General features: G+C 36.5%; 2 protein-coding genes and 1 long non-coding RNA gene across 5 annotated transcripts in view; all 3 read left to right on the top strand.

Annotated features, from left to right (window-relative positions):
- Positions 1-17,952, top strand: part of LOC134312480 (tripartite motif-containing protein 16-like) — an 82,165-nt gene that overhangs the window by 53,541 nt on the left and 10,672 nt on the right. The gene's annotated exons all lie outside the window — the stretch shown is intronic.
- On the top strand, positions 6,219-9,712 carry LOC134312499 (uncharacterized). The gene is made up of 4 exons (XR_010011558.1): positions 6,219-6,378; positions 6,622-6,657; positions 9,056-9,272; positions 9,510-9,712. It is a non-coding gene; the product is annotated as an uncharacterized LOC134312499 (long non-coding RNA).
- LOC134312479 (uncharacterized) lies at positions 9,831-12,833 on the top strand. 3 transcript variants are annotated; one of them, XM_062994462.1, is made up of 6 exons: positions 10,689-11,574; positions 11,685-11,857; positions 11,940-12,059; positions 12,135-12,286; positions 12,388-12,502; positions 12,599-12,833. In XM_062994462.1, the coding sequence occupies exons 1-6, from the start codon at positions 10,788-10,790 to the stop codon at positions 12,710-12,712; spliced, it is 1,461 nt and encodes a 486-aa protein (XP_062850532.1). In that variant the 5' UTR covers positions 10,689-10,787; the 3' UTR covers positions 12,713-12,833. The 3 variants fall into 3 exon arrangements, 2 of the variants coding, with proteins under 2 accessions (XP_062850532.1, XP_062850533.1); XR_010011553.1 differs by having other exon boundaries at positions 9,831-11,857; XM_062994463.1 differs by having other exon boundaries at positions 10,695-11,857.

Raw genomic sequence — 17,952 nt, 5'->3', positions numbered from 1 at the left:
AACAAAAGCAAACAGAAAAATAATATGACTGAGTCTTTCTTGTTATTTACATAAAATGAATAACTGTAATGATGCATAAGGTATATTGCTAGTGTAAAAGTTGAATAGTAATTAAACTATCAGATTATTAAATAGTAAAGTGACGTGACAATATTGCACAATTAGGCCAATATAGCCACATATATACAGTACATGCACATATATATCCATATACATACATATTCACACATGTAAATACCCATATACATACATATTCACATATGCAAATGCATACACACACACTCAAGTACACATATGCAAATACATACATATATATACTGTAGTATGGACGTTTCTACACGAAGTGAGTGTGTTTTGACCCTTTGGGGCTTCCATAGTTCATGGACTAGCGTGCTTGACTCAGCTGTGCGCTATTCGGTAGAATAACAGAAGTAATAAAGTGTTTTGCTCCCGACAACCTGTGAATATAGCGTGTATTTATTTCTTTATTATGCAAGTGCATCACTACAACGCTTAGTTATATTATTTTAACAAAACGCAAATAAAAAACGGTGCCAAGTCCGACATTAAAACGTTGGTTCTACCAGTCAAGTCTCAACATGAATTGGAATTTGCGTTAACGGCACTAATTTTTTTAATCGCGTTAAATTGAGATTGCGTTAATGCGTTATTATCGCGTTAACTTCGACAGCCCTAATATATATATATATATATATATATATATATATATATATATATATATATATATATATATATATATATATATATATATATATATATATTAGGGCTGTCAAACGATTACAATTTTTAATCGCGATTAATCTCAGAATTTCATGTAGTTAATCGCGATTAATCACATTTAAAAAAATCTGTGTAAATGTTATAGAAAAGAAGGATTTTTAAGTGAAATGTTACAATTAAAATGGTGAACACATTTTATGCTAAATGTACTTATGTTAAAAACTGCTGGGACAAGAGAAAACTGTAAGGGAGTTTTTGTAACAGACTTTTCTGTGGTTGTATTGTGACAATGGTTAGATAGATGGGTAGATTAGGTAGATAGATAGATAGATAGATAGATAGATAGATAGATAGATAGATAGATAGATAGATAGATAGATAGATAGATAGATAGATAGATAGATAGATAGATAGATAGATAGATAGATAGATAGATAGATAGATAGATAGATAGATAGATAGATAGATAGATACTTTATTGATTCTGAAGGAAATTAAAGCCCCAGTAGCATAATTCAACAAATAATTAACAGTACAAAAACAAAACAAAAGCAAACAGAAAAATAATATGACTGAGTCTTTCTTGTTATTTACATAAAATGAATAACTGTAATGATGCATAAGGTATATTGCTAGTGTAAAAATTGAATAGTAATTAAACTATCAGATTATTAAATAGTAAAGTGACGTGACAATATTGCACAATTAGGCCAATATAGCCACATATATACAGTACATGCACATATATATCCATATACATACATATTCACACATGTAAATACCCATATACATACATATTCACATATGCAAATGCATACACACACACTCAAGTACACATATGCAAATACATACATATATATACTGTAGTATGGACGTTTCTACACGAAGTGAGTGTGTTTTGACCCTTTGGGGCTTCCATAGTTCATGGACTAGCGTGCTTGACTCAGCTGTGCGCTATTCGGTAGAATAACAGAAGTAATAAAGTGTTTTGCTCCCGACAACCTGTGAATATAGCGTGTATTTATTTCTTTATTATGCAAGTGCATCACTACAACGCTTAGTTATATTATTTTAACAAAACGCAAATAAAAAACGGTGCCAAGTCCGACATTAAAACGTTGGTTCTACCAGTCAAGTCTCAACATGAATTGGAATTTGCGTTAACGGCACTAATTTTTTTAATCGCGTTAAATTGAGATTGCGTTAATGCGTTATTATCGCGTTAACTTCGACAGCCCTATATATATATATATATATATATATATATATATATATATATATATATATATATATATATATATATATATATATATATATATATATATATTAGGGCTGTCAAACGATTACAATTTTTAATCGCGATTAATCTCAGAATTTCATGTAGTTAATCGCGATTAATCGCATTTAAAAAAATCTGTGTAAATGTTATAGAAAAGAAGGATTTTTAAGTGAAATGTTACAATTAAAATGGTGAACACATTTTATGCTAAATGTACTTATGTTAAAAACTGCTGGGACAAGAGAAAACTGTAAGGGAGTTTTTGTAACAGACTTTTCTGTGGTTGTATTGTGACAATGGTTAGATAGATGGGTAGATTAGGTAGATAGATAGATAGATAGATAGATAGATAGATAGATAGATAGATAGATAGATAGATAGATAGATAGATAGATAGATAGATAGATAGATAGATAGATAGATAGATAGATAGATAGATAGATAGATAGATAGATAGATAGATAGATAGATAGATAGATAGATAGATAGATAGATAGATACTTTATTGATTCTGAAGGAAATTAAAGCCCCAGTAGCATAATTCAACAAATAATTAACAGTACAAAAACAAAACAAAAGCAAACAGAAAAATAATATGACTGAGTCTTTCTTGTTATTTACATAAAATGAATAACTGTAATGATGCATAAGGTATATTGCTAGTGTAAAAATTGAATAGTAATTAAACTATCAGATTATTAAATAGTAAAGTGACGTGACAATATTGCACAATTAGGCCAATATAGCCACATATATACAGTACATGCACATATATATCCATATACATACATATTCACACATGTAAATACCCATATACATACATATTCACATATGCAAATGCATACACACACACTCAAGTACACATATGCAAATACATACATATATATACTGTAGTATGGACGTTTCTACACGAAGTGAGTGTGTTTTGACCCTTTGGGGCTTCCATAGTTCATGGACTAGCGTGCTTGACTCAGCTGTGCGCTATTCGGTAGAATAACAGAAGTAATAAAGTGTTTTGCTCCCGACAACCTGTGAATATAGCGTGTATTTATTTCTTTATTATGCAAGTGCATCACTACAACGCTTAGTTATATTATTTTAACAAAACGCAAATAAAAAACGGTGCCAAGTCCGACATTAAAACGTTGGTTCTACCAGTCAAGTCTCAACATGAATTGGAATTTGCGTTAACGGCACTAATTTTTTTAATCGCGTTAAATTGAGATTGCGTTAATGCGTTATTATCGCGTTAACTTCGACAGCCCTAATATATATATATATATATATATATATATATATATATATACAGTGTATCACAAAAGTGAGTACACCCCTCACATTTCTGCAGATATTTAAGTATATCTTTTCATGGGACAACACTGACAAAATGACACTTTGACACAATGAAAAGTAGTCTGTGTGCAGCTTATATAACAGTGTAAATTTATTCTTCCCTCAAAATAACTCAATATACAGCCATTAATGTCTAAACCACCGGCAACAAAAGTGAGTACACCCCTAAGAGACTACACCCCTAAATGTCCAAATTGAGCACTGCTTGTCATTTTCCCTCCAAAATGTCATGTGATTTGTTAGTGTTACTAGGTCTCAGGTGTGCATAGGGAGCAGGTGTGTTCAATTTAGTAGTACAGCTCTCACACTCTCTCATACTGGTCACTGAAAGTTCCAACATGGCACCTCATGGCAAAGAACTCTCTGAGGATCCTAAAAGACGAATTGTTGCGCTACATGAAGATGGCCAAGGCTACAAGAAGATTGCCAACACCCTGAAACTGGGCTGCAGCACAGTGGCCAAGATCATCCAGCGTTTTAAAAGAGCAGGGTCCACTCAGAACAGACCTCGCGTTGGTCGTCCAAAGAAGCTGAGTGCACGTGCTCAGCGTCACATCCAACTGCTGTCTTTGAAAGATAGGCGCAGGAGTGCTGTCAGCATTGCTGCAGAGATTGAAAAGGTGGGGGGTCAGCCTGTCAGTGCTCAGACCATACGCCGCACACTACATCAAATTGGTCTGCATGGCTGTCACCTCAGAAGGAAGCCTCTTCTGAAGTCTCTACACAAGAAAGCCTGCAAACAGTTTGCTGAAGACATGTCAACAAAGGACATGGATTACTGGAACCATGTCCTATGGTCTGATGAGACCAAGATTAATTTGTTTGGTTCAGATGGTCTCAAGCATGTGTGGCGGCAATCAGGTGAGGAGTACAAAGATAAGTGTGTCATGCCTACAGTCAAGCATGGTGGTGGGAATGCCATGGTCTGGGGCTGCATGAGTGCAGCAGGTGTTGGGGAGTTACATTTCATTGAGGGACACATGAACTCCAATATGTACTGTGAAATACTGAAGCAGAGCATGATCCCCTCCCTCCGGAAACTGGGTCGCAGGGCAGTGTTCCAGCATGATAATGACCCCAAACACACCTCTAAGACGACCACTGCTTTATTGAAGAGGCTGAGGGTAAAGGTGATGGACTGGCCAAGCATGTCTCCAGACCTAAACCCAATAGAACATCTTTGGGGCATCCTCAAGCGGAAGGTGGAGGAGCGCAAAGTCTCGAATATCCGCCAGCTCCGTGATGTCGTCATGGAGGAGTGGAAAAGCATTCCAGTGGCAACCTGTGAAGCTCTGGTAAACTCCATGCCCAGGAGAGTTAAGGCAGTTCTGGGAAATAATGATGGCCACACAAAATATTGACACTTCAGGAACTTTCACTAAGGGGTGTACTCACTTTTGTTGCCGGTGGTTTAGACATTAATGGCTGTATATTGAGTTATTTTGAGGGAAGAATAAATTTACACTGTTATATAAGCTGCACACAGACTACTTTTCATTGTGTCAAAGTGTCATTTTGTCAGTGTTGTCCCATGAAAAGATATACTTAAATATCTGCAGAAATGTGAGGGGTGTACTCACTTTTGTGATACACTGTATATATATATATATATATATATACATATAGATATATATATATATATATATATATATATATATATATATATATATATATATATATATATATATATATATATATATATATTAGGGCTGTCAAACGATTACAATTTTTAATCGCGATTAATCTCAGAATTTCATGTAGTTAATCGCGATTAATCGCATTAAAAAAAATCTGTGTAAATGTTATAGAAAAGAAGGATTTTTAAGTGAAATGTTACAATTAAAATGGTGAACACATTTTATGCTAAATGTACTTATGTTAAAAACTGCTGGGACAAGAGAAAACTGTAAGGGAGTTTTTGTAACAGACTTTTCTGTGGTTGTATTGTGACAATGGTTAGATAGATGGAGATAGATAGATAGATAGATAGATAGATAGATAGATAGATAGATAGATAGATAGATAGATAGATAGATAGATAGATAGATAGATAGATAGATAGATAGATAGATAGATAGATAGATAGATAGATAGATAGATAGATAGATAGATACTTTATTGATTCTGAAGGAAATTAAAGCCCCAGTAGCATAATTCAACAAATAATTAACAGTACAAAAACAAAACAAAAGCAAACAGAAAAATAATATGACTGAGTCTTTCTTGTTATTTACATAAAATGAATAACTGTAATGATGCATAAGGTATATTGCTAGTGTAAAAATTGAATAGTAATTAAACTATCAGATTATTAAATAGTAAAGTGACGTGACAATATTGCACAATTAGGCCAATATAGCCACATATATACAGTACATGCACATATATATCCATATACATACATATTCACACATGTAAATACCCATATACATACATATTCACATATGCAAATGCATACACACACACTCAAGTACACATATGCAAATACATACATATATATACTGTAGTATGGACGTTTCTACACGACGTGAGTGTGTTTTGACCCTTTGGGGCTTCCATAGTTCATGGACTAGCGTGCTTGACTCAGCTGTGCGCTATTCGGTAGAATAACAGAAGTAATAAAGTGTTTTGCTCCCGACAACCTGTGAATATAGCGTGTATTTATTTCTTTATTATGCAAGTGCATCACTACAACGCTTAGTTATATTATTTTAACAAAACGCAAATAAAAAACGGTGCCAAGTCCGACATTAAAACGTTGGTTCTACCAGTCAAGTCTCAACATGAATTGGAATTTGCGTTAACGGCACTAATTTTTTTAACGGAGTGTCTATTTGCACCCGGGTACAAATAGCATTTCCCACACAGTAAAGCTATTCGTACCCAAAAATGAAAAAGAGCAAACTGCGCATGTCTACCAACGACTGCTCCGCTGTAGGGCGGAGTTGCAGAAAAGGCGCCACTTCGAAGTTCGAACACTTTCAGCCAAAGCTCTTTGGTGAACGGTGAGTCAAATTTTCTCAAAATGTTGGATGTTAAATAGTTTGAAGCCTAAACAAGTGCATTAACAGTACAGTTTAGACAACTACGTGACATCTGCAACATATTAAAGTTGTTCTCTAAGAAATGTTGACAAACTCCATAGTCTGCCAATAAAAACCGAAGGCAAAGTGCTAACACCTATCGAGCTAACCTATCTAAACTTAACCTTAACTTGGAGACTGGCTAACTTAGCAATTTTTTTACAGACAATGAAGAAATCCCTCCTGAAACGACGTTCAGAGGTAACCATAATGTTACATTTTCGCTAGCATTAGCTAGCAAAAATAGTCAATAGCATGCTGACGTTATATTTGTTGTGGTTCTGGCAAACGGAGCTGGAATGAGCTCATGTTTGAGGTCTGCACAGGGCAGTCTACCTGTAACTGACCAGCTGGATTTATTCGCTGCACCGTGGTCATAGGAAGTAAGTTACACAACTGCGCTTTAGCCAGCTCAAACACAGTTAAACTATCCGCACATCAGATTTGTGTGCACAGGTACTAGTGCCTTGGTGGAGTCACTAAACATTTAACACAATCAATTTACACATACAAATAGCTCCCCGTTTTATAGGGTGAATTCTCATAAATAGTCCATAAACAAGCAGATGTCAATTCAGAATTATCATACTATGTACTTATCAGTTATGAACTCATTCTACTGTACAGTTTAAGTAAATTGCTTCTAAATCAAAACTGTATTGTATTTTAATGATTTGTGAAGTAAAATACATTATAAAATGGTAATTTCTCAAAAGTAGTCAATAAAACCAAACAATATCAGTACAGTGTTGATCATGTTATGTAGATTTGAATTCGAAAGTGATTCTATTGTATTGTTTTTAAGTAAGTGGCATCCCAAGCCATCAAAAATGTCAACTGTGTTTTAATGAATTTCATAAAACCAACATATTTGCATATTCATATATAGGTAGGTATTAGGAAGTTAGGTACTGTTCAGTTTTAATGTAAATGGTAAATGACACCCAGAATCACCATAATTGTCTGCTGTATTTTAATTAGTTTAAACACATTATAAGGTGGTTATTTCTCATAAGGTACTTCATCAAAACAGTATATAACAGTATAGAACTGAAAAAAAACTTAGCTGAAACATGTTGGTTTTATGGACTACTTAAGAAAAACGACAATTGTATACTATATATACTATATATGTATAACATCATTACAATACAATTGCCAATTTTGGAAGCCGTTTACTAAAACACTACAGTAGAATAAGCATGATAAACAGTGAACTGACATCTGATTGTTTAAGGACTACTTACTTACTACTAATTACCATTTTATAAAGTGGTGAGTTGTATGTGTAATTTGAGGTCTTTTATTCATGTTTTCATGTACTAGTCACTGGTAGCTGTGCAAACAAATCTGACATGCGGCCAGTTTGGGCAAATGGCCGCTGGCTTGACCTCTGTGTTAAACATCCAGCAGGCTGCGATTCAAAGCGGGCATGCATAAACACCTTGTTAAAAGAATAGGCATGCTGCTAAATATAGATGTACTATAAAAAAAGAAAAAATAATAATCTATGTTTATTATATAAAAAATAATAATGTCTGTTTGTATTTGGCGTAATTACTATTATTTATTTTAAAGTCTGTTTTACAAGGCTTATTTAAGGTGGCAAACTATTGTCTGTTAGTATTTTCAATTTTGAATTTTTGTTTGAAGTTTCATCTCAAATAGTAGAGAACTTTTATTCAAGCAACTTGTGGGGATGTTGTAACTTTTGCTGCTTAACGTGGAATGGACAATTGGAATAACCAACATTTTGAAGCAGTCATCTTTTTAAGATCTGAGGGCAATAATGAATGAAGCAGAATGGGTTTATATATGATAATTGGAACTTGTGTGGAGAAAGGTTCATAGCCTAGGCATAGTTGGGGGGGGGGGGGTGTCCCCCTCAAAGTTCAGAGGGTGTATAATATTCTTTTAACATAATTTTACCATAATAACAGCATTCTTTTAACATAAAACACTACTTGTACAATGTGTTAGGTTAGGTGGTGTGAACAGTGTGTCCCACCCAAAGTTGAAATAAAACCTACGCTTCTGGTTCATGGGGATCCTGTTCACGGTTTACACAATGTCCTGTATACTGTATTTGTTAAAGCTGTGAGTTTACTTTAAATCCATGGGGGAAGACTCAAAGTTTGAAGATGATGAAAACTGAGTAAGGATAATGTCACATAAAATCATAAAAATTCAAAGAAGTTGCATGGGACCCCTCAAATTCCATTTTTTTCTTATGCCATCCCCCAATCCTCCCTCAATTCAAACTTTGATTAAATAACTCAAGCCCTTGCAGACCTCAAACTGAAATTACAACTGCTGAGTTTTCACTCATTAGCCCATACTCATGCTATTTTTTTAAGTGCTGGCTGTTTTTGTACCTAAATTGTTCAAACTGTTGAGAGCATCAGTGATTTAAAGTTAATCGCTAATTTTAAGAAGCAGTGTTGGCTCATCCAAAAAACTTAACTGCTTGTTAGTATGTTCAGATCAATTCTTCAGAACAGTAAAGTACCTTTGTTTGTATGGCAAACTGTTTTCACACATACAGTATATCATGCCAGGCTTGTAATGATGTTAATATTTGTGTTCTCTCCCAAATAAGGAAGAAAGACCCAAGACAGTTTGTGTAGGAAAGTCCTTCGACAGTTATGAGGAATTCCAGAGAGCAGTGAGGTTATGGAGTGCAGAGGGCCACCATCCAATGCACAAAGAAAGATCAGAAAAGATAAATGATAGCAATCCAGCTCTTGCAGAAAAGTTCAAGTACTCTAGATTGACTCTGTCATGTGTCCACTATGGTTCCAAAAGAACTTGCAAAAGTTAGTGAGAACAGTTGCTGCACCTTTTTGACACTTGCAGAGAGTGACCCAAATAATTTGCCATGCACTGTAGCATTAGCTCTGCTGTTCAATTGTGTAAGCTTAATATCAGACTAGCTGGAATGGAATGTGCTAGAGCTTCTCTGGCAGATTGTTGAAATGGTTTTCCTATAGACATTTATGACATTTAAAAAAACATACATATATAATTGTTTTCATTGTTTCTATTTATTGCAGGCAAGAATGAAAGACCTTTTCAGCACTATTTACGGATGGGATGCCCTGTGATCATTAAATTACGCTATGACAGGAAAGTGGGCAAACATATTGTTTCTAAGGTGGTGGAGAAACATAATCACCCTGTATCTGCCAAGCTTTTCCAGAAATACCCACAAAACAGAAGGCCTAACATAGAAGAAAGGCAAGAAATTGAAAGATTGGTGCAGCTAAAGGCAAGTATTCATTTAATATAGTTATGAATAAGATGTACAGTACTTTAATTTTATATTTGCAGTTAATTCATTGTTAATTGATCATTGTCAGGTCAGTGCATCAATATTGAAAGGGTTTGTGAAAGATAGATTTGGAAAGCAAATGAAATTGAAGGATCTGCATAATATAAAGCAGCAAGTTAAGAAAGCAGAGCAGAGTGACCACACAGATGCAGAGCAGATTGTCAGAGTTATAAAACATTTGAAAGATCAAGGCCATACAGCTGAGATTGGGGCAGATGAGAGTGGAAGCATTCAAATGATTTTTATTCAGACCCAGAAGATGGGACAGGCATTCAAAAAAAATCCAGACATAACCTTTGCAGATGCCACCTACAAGACAAACATGCAGGGTTACACTCTTCAGTGTTTTGCAGTAATGAATGAACAGGGCTTAGGAGAACATGTCGCATATGCCTTTCTGCGAGGCGAAACTGAACAACACCTGTCTCAAATGTGTGCTCTTTTCAAGGAGAGAAATGCTGACTGGAGCAGAATCAGAATGTTCATGGTGGACAAAGATGCAACCCAAATGAAAGTGTTACATGAATACTTTGAAGATGCTCTTGTCTTTCTGTGCTCTTTCCATGTAATAAAACACTGGAAGAAAAGAATAGCAGAGCTGCTTCTCACAAGACAAGCAAAGAAAGCTCTTCTGACCACATTAGCATCAATTTTGTACAGTGACACCAATGCGCAATATCAGCAAGGTTTGGAAAAACTGAAACGTGAATGCCCAGATCAAAAGTTTGTTGATTACTTTTTGACACAATGGGATGCTCAGAAAGAAAAATGGGCGCATTTTTACAGGAAGAAGTTACCCACCATGGGAAACAACACAAATAATAGAATTGAAAGCCACTTCCAGAAACTGAAAAAGGTGTTGCACCAAAATTTGTCAATATGTGCAGCTCTAAAAGAATTGATTACATTCATTGAAATACAGGAATGTGAAAGAAATTTTCAAGAATGTTCAGAGATTACTACACATTTCTTTGACACACGGGCAGGTTCACAAACAGCAATGGAACTATCAAAGATTCTGACAGACAAAGCCTACAGAATGGTGATGGAGGAGTTACAAATATCAGAAAGTCAAAGTTTTACCATTTTTAAAGAGGAGGAAGGGTACTTTGTACAATGGCAAGGGAAAGGTAGACACAAGAAAAACAAAGTGGACACAGCTATGAAAACATGTTCTTGCACCTTTTCTGTAACATTTGGTCTACCCTGTGCACATATTATTTTCTGTCGAAAACAAGAAAATGCTCCAGTTGTAGACCACACAAGCATTCATCCAAGATGGCTTAAACGGGATGAGGAAGTCCTTCAGGAGTTTGTTAAAAATGGTTTAGGGGACTGCCAGGTTATGATGATGCGAAAGTCCAAATTCAGTAGCAATGAAAGATTCAGTACTGTTTGTCCTATTGCCATGGAGATAGCATCTCTGATTGCTAGCTGTGGAGGCCAAGAATATCAGGACAAACTTCAAGTATTGAGAAATTTATTAAATAGCTGGAAGGCCAACAAACAAAGTGTAGTACTTGAAATTGCATCCAGCACTGAAGACTGTAGCCACAGTGAAGACAAACAAATGTTTGAGTCTGGAGATAGCCAAACATTTTTGGATATTAACAAGACAAATGATAATGTAATGAGTGCTAACAAATGCAGTCATATTCATGATCCAGAGGTAGCAGAGCTTGATGCTAAAGATGCTGTTAACGCCTGTTCCAGCCTTAAAATCACACCGGTTAAAAGTAGACGGGGAAGGCCAAAAAGGCAAAGAAACTTTACTTTCAACAAAAAAGGTTAGCACGTATTTACTTATGACATTGTAAAATACTGTACAATAACAGGACATGAATTTTCTTAATGAACTGTCAAGCATTTAATATGTTTGTCATTGACATGATTACAGCCAAGAAACGTCTGCATGAACCAGATACAGAGTTGGACGATCTGCCTTCATTCCTTGTTCCATTACAATGCCAAGTGATGCCAACACCAGATACAGGTTTTAGTGTTGGAGGGATTACTCTCTATGATCTTGACCTGGACACCCTTAAACCAGGAATGTGGCTTAATGACAATGTAAACAACATGCACTACTTAAGTAAATGTTCACATTTTCAGTAGTAATAATAATTTATGAATAGTGTATGTGTTTTTTAAGGTTATACATGCCTACCTTGGACTCGTGGCAGAAGAATCCGTCAAGCCAGTTTACATACTACAGTGCTTTATTGAAGGGTTTTGGAGAAAAGGACAGTACACTGTGTGGCAGTACAAACATGTAAGCCATTGTACCACATGTCCTGTCCAGTTACAAGAATAGTGGTGCAAAGACTCCATTTTTATGTGCCAACAGGTGCAGTTTGAGATGTACCAGTGGATATTGCTGCCTGTGTGCAGGAATTCACACTGGTTCCTTCTGGCAGCAAATGTTGAGTTGCGCAAGGTGTATGTCATGGACTCGCAGCCAAGTGTGACTAGACAGAGGCAGTACCTAAATTACTGGAGGTATTCAATCTTTATCATATGTTGTATAAATTGGAGGATGAAAGTCAATGTAGCATAATGCATATAAATGATAACTTTTTTTTTTTTACCTTTCATAATAGAAACTTCATGAAAGAGCGGGCTGTAACTGGAGAGAAGTTGGATGGCTGGTCAAGTGGAAGCATCTCTACAGTGACACAGGAAGATGGCTCTAGCTGTGGCATATTTGCTCTGATGGTAAGTGTAATTCATAAATAGTATATCTAAATTTTAGCTTTGTGTGCCTGTGAAGTTTGTTCTCTTAGTATGTATATTTTCTTTTTGATCTCTCAGAATGCTGAAGCTTTGATAAAAAACACTGACCCAAGTGATGTAAAACAAAGCCAAATAAATAAAATCCGGCTGTACATCCGTGATCGTCTGATAGCAGCTCCTAAACGCAATTGAACTTTTTTTTTTGTAACTTTTTGTAATGATTTTATTTTTATTTTTGCCTTACAGACTGTGTTTTACAGGATATGTGAACGTGAATGTGTTTTGTGTAATGAAAGGAAAAGTAATACATTTTAAAAAGGTATCTTGTGTCGTGTGTTTTTTCTTTCTTTTGTTCTTTCTTTCTAATCAAAATTAAGATAATTTTGCACTGGACAATGGTGTAGGTATTGGTTGAAACTGATTCTCACATTACCAATCCTAGTCTGTTCCTAAAAGTTATTTTTACCTTTAATTAATGTAATCACTTTATGTGGCTATTATGGAGTACTCTGTTATTAGCTGTATGACTATAAAGCACTCTAATAATAGAGTCAAAAGAAGAAAATGTAACAATACACAACAGTTACAAATACAAAAACATTTACTAGTGTTGTTCATATACTCTGTAGACAGGCTTAATTTTCTTTATTATAGTATTTATTGAAGTGTTTATAAATAATGCTCAGATAATTGCTTAGGTGTAAACTACAATGACTTAACCAATTTGGTGATTGTCACAAGCAGAATAGATTTTTTAGGAAAGAAATTAGAATGCATGGTAGTCAAGAAGCACATACTGTATAAGACTAAAATTGTCATTCAGTATATTTATCATTGGAATTATCAGTGTCACCACTGCTAATTTAAAGGTACTTTTTTATGTGTAGCTTAACAGAAATAAGGGTCCAAGCAAAAGGATAGCTAAAAAGCTAAGTCTAATTATTAGACAGTTACACAAAGGTGTAAATGGTATATATTTCTCTTTAAATTAAGGTACAAAAAAATACATAATTGTTTACACATGGATGTATAAATTGCTGTTTGCTTCAGGTTATGTATTTTTCAGTTTCACAAGAGTATATAAACACTACATGGACATGATAAAGGTCAAAGGATAGCAGTAAATTGATCATGAAGTGGTGTTACCTGGGGACGGCTTGGGAATGCCCATATCTGTAAAAGTTGGAGGTATTATTTTGTGAGTAAGGCTGACCACTGGCCAGTGTGCTCATGGCAAGGTGATGCGAATTAATGGAGTTTGAGTGATGCAAGATTGTGGGTACCAGATGGGTGGGACATTTAACATTCCATAATCCAGTGTCACATGTACTGGGAATATGTCATAGAGGGACCAGAGATCCTGCACCTACAAATACCACTGACCTGTGGGTGGCTATCCAGATGGCATGGGTCAACACCCCTCCAGATATTTCTGTCGACTTGTGGAACCAATGCCTGCTGCACTTAGCCAGGCTAAAGGGTTACCTAACATGATACTAGTTCCTGTACCAAGACTTTTGGCATGTCAGTGTATATTGCTATTTTACACCTGGGTGTAGATAATGTATAATGTAAATAATGCAATTTAAAAATATACAATCTGAAAATAATATAAAAAATGTTAAAATTATTTGTAATCTTGTAATATTTACACCTGGGTGTAAATAGTATACATTGCCGTTTACACCAGGGTGCAAATAGTACACAATGCTGTTTACACCAGGGTGCAAACAGTATCTGCAGGTTGTATGCACCCGGGTGTAAATAGTATGTAATGCTGTTTTCACACCTGGGTGTAAATAGTATACATTGTTGCTTACACCAGGGTGCAAATAGCATCTGCCTTTTTTTAATCGCGTTAAATTGAGATTGCGTTAATGCGTTATTATCGCGTTAACTTCGACAGCCCTAATATATATATATATATATATATATATATATATATATATATATATGTGTGTAGAGTATATATATATACAGTGTATCACAAAAGTGAGTACACCCCTCACATTTCTGCAAATATTTCATTATATCTTTTCATGGGACAACACTATAGACATGAAACTTGGATATAACTTAGAGTAGTCAGTGTACAGCTTGTATAGCAGTGTAGATTTACTGTCTTCTGAAAATAACTCAACACACAGCCATTAATGTCTAAATAGCTGGCAACGTAAGTGAGTACACCCCACAGTGAACATGTCCAAATTGTGCCCAAATGTGTCGTTGTCCCTCCCTGGCGTCATGTGTCAAGGTCCCAGGTGTAAATGGGGAGCAGGGCTGTTAAATTTGGTGTTTTGGGTACAATTCGCTCATACTGGCCACTGGATATTCAACATGGCACCTCATGGCAAAGAACTCTCTGAGGACGTGAGAAATAGAATTGTTGCTCTCCACAAAGATGGCCTGGGCTATAAGAAGATTGCTAACACCCTGAAACTGAGCTACAGCATGGTGGCCAAGGTCATACAGCGGTTTTCCAGGACAGGTTCCACTCGGAACAGGCTTTGCCAGGGTCGACCAAAGAAGTCGAGTCCACGTGTTCGGCGTCATATCCAGAGGTTGGCTTTAAAAAATAGACACATGAGTGCTGCCAGCATTGCTGCAGAGGTTGAAGACGTGGGAGGTCAGCCTGTCAGTGCTCAGACCATACACCGCACACTGCATCGACTCGGTCTGCATGGTCGTCATCCCAGAAGGAAGCTGACGCACAAGAAAGCCCGCAAACAGTTTGCTGAAGACAAGCAGTCCAAGAACATGGATTACTGGAATGCCCTGTGGTCTGACGAGACCAAGATAAACTTGTTTGGCTCAGATGGTGTCCAGCATGTGTGGCGGCGCCCTGGTGAGAAGTACCAAGACAACTGTATCTTGCCTACAGTCAAGCATGGTGGTGGTAGCATCATGGTCTTGGGCTGCATGAGTGTTGCTGGCACTGGGGAGCTGCGGTTCATTGAGGGAAACATGAATTCCAACATGTACTGTGACATTCTGAAACAGAGCATGATCCCCTCCCTTCGAAAACTGGGCCTCATGGCAGTTTTCCAACAGGATAACGACCCCAAACACAACCTCCAAGATGACAACTGCCTTGCTGAGGAAGCTGAAGGTAAAGGTGATGGACTAAACCCAATTGAGCACCTGTGGCGCATCCTCAAGTGGAAAGTGGAGGAGTTCAAGGTGTCTAACATCCACCAGCTCCGTGATGTCATCATGGAGGAGTGGAAGAGGATTCCAGTAGCAACCTGTGCAGCTCTGGTGAATTCCATGCCCAGGAGGGTTAAGGCAGTGATAATAATGGTGGTCACACAAAATATTGACACTTTAGGCACAATTTGGACATGTTCACTGTGGGGTGTACTCACTTATGTTGCCAGCCATTTAGACATTAATGGCTGTGTGTTGAGTTATTTTCAGAAGACAGTAAATCTACACTGCTATACAAGTTGTACACTGACTACTCTAAGTTATATCCAAGTTTCATGTCTATAGTGTTGTCCCATGAAAAGATATAATGAAATATTTGCAGAAATGTGAGGGGTGTACTCACTTTCGTGATACACTGTATATATATATATATATATATATATATATATATATATATATATATATATATATATATATATATATACATATACATATATATATATATATATATATATATATATATATATATACAGGTCCTTCTCAAAAAATTAGCATATTGTGATAAAGTTCATTATTTTCCATAATGTAATGATAAAAATTAAACTTTCATATATTTTAGATTCATTGCACACCAACTGAAATATTTCAGGTCTTTTATTGTTTTAATACTGATGATTTTGGCATACAGCTCATGAAAACCCAAAATTCCTATCTCAAAAAATTAGCATATTTCATCCGACCAATAAAAGAAAAGTGTTTTTAATACAAAAAAAGTCAACCTTCAAATAATTATGTTCAGTTATGCTCTCAATACTTGGTCGGAAATCCTTTTGCAGAAATGACTGCTTCAATGCGGCGTGGCATGGAGGGAATCAGCCTGTGGCACTGCTGAGGTGTTATGGAGGCCCAGGATGCTTCGATAGCGGCCTTAAGCTCATCCAGAGTGTTGGGTCTTGTGTCTCTCAACTTTCTCTTCACAATATCCCACAGATTCTCTATGGGGTTCAGGTCAGGAGAGTTGGCAGGCCAATTGAGCACAGTAATACCATGGTCAGTAAACCATTCACCAGTGGTTTTGGCACTGTGAGCAGGTGCCAGGTCGTGCTGAAAAATGAAATCTTCATCTCCATAAAGCTTTTCAGCAGATGGAAGCATGAAGTGCTCCAAAATCTCCTGATAGCTAGCTGCATTGACCCTGCCCTTGATAAAACACAGTGGACCAACACCAGCAGCTGACATGGCACCCCAGACCATCACTGACTGTGGGTACTTGACACTGGACTTCAGGCATTTTGGCATTGCCTTCTCCCCAGTCTTCCTCCAGACTCTGGCACCTTGATTTCCGAAAACAGTACTTTGGACCACTGAGCAACAGTCCAGTGCTGCTTCTCTGTAGCCCAGGTCAGGCGCTTCTGCCGCTGTTTCTGGTTCAAAAGTGACTTGACCTGGGGAATGCGGCACCTGTAGCCCATTTCCTGCACACGCCTGTGCACGGTGGCTCTGGATGTTTCTACTCCAGACTCAGTCCACTGCTTCCGCAGGTCCCCCAAGGTCTGGAATCGGCCCTTCTCCACAATCTTCCTCAGGATCCGGTCACCTCTTCTCGTTGTGCAGCGTTTTCTGCCACACTTTTTCCTTCCCACAGACTTCCCACTGAGGTGCCTTGATACAGCACTCTGGGAACAGCCTATTCGTTCAGAAATTTCTTTCTGTGTCTTACCCTCTTGCTTGAGGGTGTCAATGATGGCCTTCTGGACAGCAGTCAGGTCGGCAGTCTTACCCATGATTGCAGTTTTGAGTAATGAACCAGGCTGGGAGTTTTTAAAAGCCTCAGGAATCTTTTGCAGGTGTTTAGAGTTAATTCGTTGATTCAGATGATTAGGTTAATAGCTCGTTTAGAGAACCTTTTCATGATATGCTAATTTTTTGAGATAGGAATTTTGGGTTTTCATGAGCTGTATGCCAAAATCATCAGTATTAAAACAATAAAAGACCTGAAATATTTCAGTTGGTGTGCAATGAATCTAAAATATATGAAAGTTTAATTTTTATCATTACATTATGGAAAATAATGAACTTTATCACAATATGCTAATTTTTTGAGAAGGACCTGTATATATATATATTAGGGCTGTCAAACGATTACAATTTTTAATCGCGATTAATCTCAGAATTTCATGTAGTTAATCGCGATTAATCGCATTTAAAAAAATCTGTGTAAATGTTATAGAAAAGAAGGATTTTTAAGTGAAATGTTACAATTAAAATGGTGAACACATTTTATG

Source organism: Trichomycterus rosablanca, chromosome 4 (genome assembly GCF_030014385.1).
Source record: "Trichomycterus rosablanca isolate fTriRos1 chromosome 4, fTriRos1.hap1, whole genome shotgun sequence".
In the NCBI taxonomy this organism is placed as follows: Eukaryota; Metazoa; Chordata; class Actinopteri; order Siluriformes; family Trichomycteridae; genus Trichomycterus; species Trichomycterus rosablanca.
The sequence above is the reverse complement of the archived record's forward strand: the minus strand, read 5'-3'. Positions and strand labels throughout refer to the sequence as shown.